This window comes from Papaver somniferum, chromosome 3 (genome assembly GCF_003573695.1).
Source record: "Papaver somniferum cultivar HN1 chromosome 3, ASM357369v1, whole genome shotgun sequence".
NCBI lineage: Eukaryota > Viridiplantae > Streptophyta > Magnoliopsida > Ranunculales > Papaveraceae > Papaver > Papaver somniferum.
In genome coordinates this window covers 201,046,691-201,052,974 of record NC_039360.1, presented here as the reverse complement: position 1 = coordinate 201,052,974, position 6,284 = coordinate 201,046,691, and the positions used below count along the sequence as shown (strand labels likewise).

The window sequence follows — 6,284 nt, the reverse complement described above, 5'->3', positions numbered from 1 at the left end:
ATCATCTCTTGTTCCAAAAATAAAAAGAGATTTGTCAATGTAAATAAGAGTCATGTAAATAGTCATCTTTTGTTTCATTGTAATAAGCAAGGAGGGTGTATGCCATTGATGTACAACGCGAGAAATTGTGAAATACCTCCAACTCATTCACAATTCTCGTAAAGTCCGGACAGCTAGCTAGATTTCGACCTCAGTTCTTAGCCTGAGAAACTATCTCTTGGTGATTAGTAGTCATGACTTCAGATCTTTCTTTACACATGTGTAGATACACTTTACACTCTTATCACATGTTCTTATTTGTTGGATGGGGGCGTCAACGTGGGTTGATTATCAACCACGATTTGTCTCTCGACCTTTCCTAACTCCGAGAGCAAATGGTGGACGTGCATAGGAAAAAAAGCCACATCCAGGACCGTCAGATCAGCAAAAACACATTTATTTTTGTTAGAATGATTTTGTTTAGCCACGAATGGGAAGAAAGAAAAGGAAACAATACAAAATGTTTATAATTAAAAGGACCTATTTACAATAACAAAAGTTTGCTAGCTGTAATTACCTGGAAGACTGAATTAAATCTTAATCCAACGGTTTGTGAATCCATCCAACGACTGACAAGTTGTTTGCTTATAAAGTTTTCCGGCGCAGCTGCGCGGGATAGCACTGCTCTAACAAGTAACATATATTTATCAGGAGTTTTCTAAAGTATACAACCCGTAACACCAATTACACAATACTTCGGAAATCTATTAAAATCTCTGGAAATCACAAAAAATATTTATCGTGTAAATCCCTGTAAACATGGAGAATAATGGGACAATCAGTAAATAATCAACAAATCCGAGAAATATGTGAAATATACACTCGTTAGAGAAGTGCGAACGGATTTGGACTCAATTAAAACATTTGGACTTAATTAAAACACGGTGGCCTGATTAATTAATCGAACCGGAATAAATAACAACTAGATTTAATCGAGTTGCTACTAGTACTGGTTTCCTTTAATTTTTTATTTTATTCTTTTATTTTTTAACCTAGATACGTTCTAGACTAGACTCCAGAGTACCTTGAATCAAAATCCGCATTAAGTGTTTCTGTCCCGAAATAGATCAAATTCATACTGAAAACCCCAGGTTTTGAACATTAGAATCCATTTCTCTTCGTTTTCAATTTAATCACATAAATCTACATATTTTCTCTTCGTTTTTAATTGCTTGATTCCGATGGGGGAGTGGAAAATTGAAGAAATGACACTTCCCGCCTTGTTCGAAAAAGCGCGGAAAATTTACTCCATGGATTGTGATTCAGCAACAAATCAGGTAAAAAGAACCATAATTTGAGTTCGCTGAGTTTTTTTTTTTGTATTTTCATTTGTTTGAATTGTTTTTTAGTTTAATTTGGGGATTTTTCAGGAAATTATAAAAAGAGGGTGTGAAGCTCTGGAAACGTGTGATGAGATGATTAATAAACTTGGGTTATTCTCCGCAAATGAAACCAAAGAAGATGTCAGCACTAGTAATCTCAAATATTTGTTGGTAAGTTGATATCAATTACTGGATTCGTTATTAATGTTTGCATTAGATGTAAGCTATTGGAATACTCGTTAGGGTAATGTAGATGTGAAACATACTCTATTTATAAGCACCACTGTGCCATCGCTTAACAAGACTTTTTAGTTTTAGATTAGTGTGATATAGTTGTTTATGTGAATCAATTTTCAAAACGTAAGTTTCTTATTGGTTGTGATTAACATTTGATATTTTAACTTGTATTCGTATCAGTAAGTTCAGCTACTAATTTCAAGCTGTATTTAAACTTGTATGATTTTGACGGGTAGTAGTATAACAAAGTATTTGAAAAAAGATAAAATCTATCATATTGAAGACCGAGAAGTGTGTGCTCTAGCCTCTAGGGTATCTGTCTGGTTATGCGACACTCTTCTAAAGTAACCTCGTGTCATATAGGGAAAACTAGTCCGTATGTTTGTTGCTTATGTTCTCTTAGAGAAAGATTTTATTTATATTTGATCTGTCTTCTTTTTTGAATGAATCATGGCACTTAAAAGTGGTGCTTTATTTCTGGCCTTAGTTCTCCTGACTTTTGTACAGGTGCCATTTTATCTTGTGGAGTTGACGGAGAGGCTTTCTAATCGCGACAGGCTAGAAATTGTGAAAACATCTCAGGCTAAATTGAAGGTGAGTCTTGTTACTTGGTAACAGTGATGCAATTGGATACTTTTTGCCAACATATTTTTATTAGTTATAGTGTATTTGTAATGTATCTACTAGTACGACTAATCCAGTTTGTTTCGTAGAAATTTATTACATTTTGTGAGGCAATGGAGCTTGTCCCTGAAGAGGAATTACAGATATCAGCAGAAGAAGCATCAGATACACCTGCAGCTATAAGGGCCAAAAAGGTATTGTTCATGTCATAGGTTTTATTCTTTACTTCCCTACAGACTCCAGCAGTTATCATTATTGTGTTTTATTATTGTACATACATACGGCATGTATATGGTAGCTATCCAATGTCTGCAATTTCTTTGTATTTTTCTCACTATACAGTATTTTCTGTTTTATCCATTCAGATTGGGAGATTTAGACGCCAGAGAGCTGCGGAGATGAAGCTGCAGGAAATAAAAGAACGTAAGGAGCGGCGGGAAAGGTCTCTCAGAGCATCAGCTCTATCCACTCCAGTAGAGGCTGGAGAGGAAGATGCACTGGATGATGATGGGGAGGAAGAACGTGAGGTTAGCTTCTGATTCAAAGAACTATATGCCGTCTGATTTACTCTCTATTCAATTTTAACATTGTGATGGTATTCTGTATTCTAATTATTTTGGCGTAATGCCATTGTTCACATCTGATCATAGCCGACAATTCTGTTTCCAAGATTTAATTCAAGTAGCAAGAAATTATGAAGGACTAGGGTATTTTTAATGGTCACTCTCCAACAGTTCTAATAAAGCAAAAATAAATAAATAAAGTGTTGCAGCATCTCCAATTTGCCTTTTAGATCAGAATGGTTATATAGTGGTCTAAGTCTACGGAGGTTAGCTAATAGATAATATACTCATTTGGGAGGGTAGTTTTTAATGGTCACTCTCCAACAGTTCTAAAAAAAACAAAAAAAAAGAAGGTTGCGGCATCTCCAATTTTCCTTTAAATCAGAATAGTTATATAGTGGTCTAACTCTAAGTCTGCGGAGGTTAGCTAATAGATAATATACTCAATTGGGAGGGTAGTTTTTAATGGTCACTCTCTAAAGTTTTAAAAAAAGCAAAAAAAGAAAAGTTGCAACATCTCCAGTTTTCCTTTAAATCAGTATGTTTATATACTGGTCTAAGCTTACGGAGGTTAATATACTTAATTGGGAGACAGTGAGATCTATCTTGTTATTTAGGAATTTTAAGAACCCCTTCACTCCTATGTCTTAAAAATGATAGAAGTTAGAGCAGAGTGGACTTGTGGTTATCAAACAAAAGAAAAAGGGAAACAAATTAAGAACTGGGTAGACTTATTCAGTTGCGAACTAATCTGCAACATGAAACATATAAGCAAAAGTGTATCTGAAAATAGACAAGGCTGTAGAGGTGACAGGAAATTGTGGTAATTGCTGGTGATATCCAAAAGAATATCTAGTCGATGAAGATTGTATGGCTGTGAAAGGGATGCTTTTGTGGGTGGTTGATTGGGAGTCTGATGAGAGAGGTGCACTTCGTCTAATGGCAATGGAAGTTGTGGCACCACAAAACGAACAAAGATAGATTCTAAGAAGTTCATCAACTAGTAGATTTGGTATTCAGCATTCTTAGACAGTCAGACTATCGTGGAACTTCTTTCTTCTATAGGTCACGGTGATATTTTTTTTGTGTTTCCAAGTATTCTCTGAAGTACTCCAAGAACGCCTTTTAAAGTAAACAAGTAACTAAGTACTGTCTGATGCATCATATTTTGCAACTGGCTTCCTTTGTGTTAGAATATTTGTTTTCACTTTATCTAAGTTAATTTACTTTTTGTGCAGGCATGGCTTACCACCATCTCACTGTCTATCTGTAAGGTGTGTGTGCTTGTAATCTGAATATAAGAAGTACCGTAAAATGCGGCTATACTCTATTAATGTACAGTGTCTTAATCAGAACTCTGCAAAAATCAATTAACAGGCCTTTGATCTGTTGGAAATGCTGAAGAAAGAAGAAGAAATGCTTTCCGCTGTGAGGGAAAAGCAGTTACAGGTATCAAGGTTTTTGTTTGATGTTACTGAATTTGTTCGATGTAGCATGTGTCTTTATGTTTTTTTCTGAACAAACATCTAGATGGTAAGCATGTGGATGATATATAAATACAAATCTATCAATTTGATGGAGAATTGAACCTTGGACAATGATAAGTGTTTGTTTCTTGCTTCTCTGTCTACAATTTCGTACTCAGTTTGACCTTTTTAAGTTGGAACCTTGGAGAGGGAGACTTCTTTGTTAAGTATGTGTTTTTAAGCATTTTGTTCTAAATCTTAGATGTAAAAGTACTTTGTAATTGCTTTTTTGAATTTCGAGTTTGGCGTGTTTTTGAACTGCATCTCAGAATGGGGACGGCGAGATAACTCGTGAGATTCTTGATGAACGCATCGAAATGGCAGAATTGTGGCACCGCAATGCAGCCACTCGGATGAAGTCTACAAGACCAGTGCAGCCAATAACTTGTGCAACATTTGCCCAAGACGTCGTAGAAGGGAGAGCAAAGGTCTCTGAGGCACATGACCATAAACACCAGCCGCTAATATTTGGGCCACAGAGTCTTACGGGTGGAAGATTCACAAGTGAGAGAGAAAGGCTTGCTGCCCAAGTTTTCCAACCTGGCCACAGGTTCGACTACTTCCTTCTCAAACAAATCCATCTGTATTTTTCAAATGCGGATAACGAAACACTCTATGTGGTCATTTTTGTTTAGCATCCATAACTAAGACCATGCTTCTTAGTCTTAGTCTGGAAATTAGTTCCTGGCCTATAACTGGTTAAAGTCTTGTCTTAATTAAAAAAAGAAAGAAAGTTGGTGCCTAATCAATTTAGGTCCACCATGGGTCTAAATCTTAACAAATAATCCATTGAAGTATAATTGATGTTGCAATCTCTACCTTTGGCAAAGTGAATACTCTTGATGAACATTAGCTGTACGCGACACATGAACGAGAAGTGTTTGTAAATAAATAATCGGGAGCCAAAGTGTTGTCAACTTGATCACACATAGTTTCATTCTGGACTTACTTTCTTTCTTGTTTGATGATGATAATAATAGGTTACCAACCATGAGCATAGAGGAAGCTGGATTGAAAGAAATGGAGATGATGAACAAGTGGCAAGAGATGAATCTAAAATTGTACGAGGAAGCCACTACATCATGGCATACTGAAAGGCCAAAACCTGGAGCACCCACTGATGAGGATGAAGAAGAAGATGAGGAAGCGTCTCACCAGAAAGCAGTTGCTTGGGATGACTGGAAAGATGAAAATCCTCGTGGAGCGGGCAACAAGAAACTAACTCCTTGTGGGTAAACCATTGAAGGTACACAACTTCGTAGGCCCTTGATGTATTCTTGCAAACCCAGTTACAGGATGTTCCTTCCTGCTGCAGATTCTTATTAGATCCATCTAATGTTGTTGGTTTCCATCTGAACACGTTTATTTATAATTTTGAAATTTAATTTTAAATGTATGATGAAATAAATATTCTCCTCCTAGTTAGCAAAAAGAAATTAAATGACATGTAGATATTCCAGATTGTCTTTTTATTTTGACACCTGAAAGGAGTTTGGCTCTGCAGATGTAATGAAATAGCCACTAATCCTTCTTTATGTGCTAATTTTTTTTTTTTGATAAGAAGACAACTTTTATTTATGTAATAGAGGAAGTTTGCAAAATATACAAGATAGGAGCTAAGCCTAGCTTAACTCTTTCTAGGATGTTTTTTCTTACATTTTCACTCACATTCTCCATAGAGAAAAATTTAACTTTCCTAGTTCTTGCTTCCTTAGATAGCTTGTCTTCGAAATCAACATATATCCTAGATTTATACATAAAGGAAACCGGATAATAATTTCCAAAAGAAAATTTGCATCCTAGATTTATACATAAAGGAAACAGGATAATAATTTACAAAAGAAAATTTGCATCGATAGATGCTATTTTGAGACCTCCAGGATTGGGCTTCAGAATCTTCTTCTCCTTTCAGAATCTTCATTAAAATTTGGCAGTCATTAATCAGGCAGCAATTTTGGAGCTTTAATTCCTTC

The 6,284-nt window shown here is 35.7% G+C and overlaps 1 protein-coding gene across 1 annotated transcript; it reads left to right on the top strand.

The window, feature by feature from the left end:
* Window positions 1-983: 983 nt before the first annotated feature.
* Window positions 984-5,866, top strand: LOC113358421 (PP2A regulatory subunit TAP46-like). Its single transcript, XM_026601984.1, has 9 exons — window positions 984-1,316; window positions 1,410-1,532; window positions 2,106-2,192; window positions 2,312-2,416; window positions 2,588-2,749; window positions 4,024-4,059; window positions 4,163-4,234; window positions 4,581-4,861; window positions 5,292-5,866. Exons 1-9 carry the CDS (start codon window positions 1,221-1,223, stop codon window positions 5,545-5,547), a joined length of 1,218 nt encoding a protein of 405 aa, XP_026457769.1. The 5' UTR covers window positions 984-1,220; the 3' UTR covers window positions 5,548-5,866.
* Window positions 5,867-6,284: the final 418 nt, after the last annotated feature.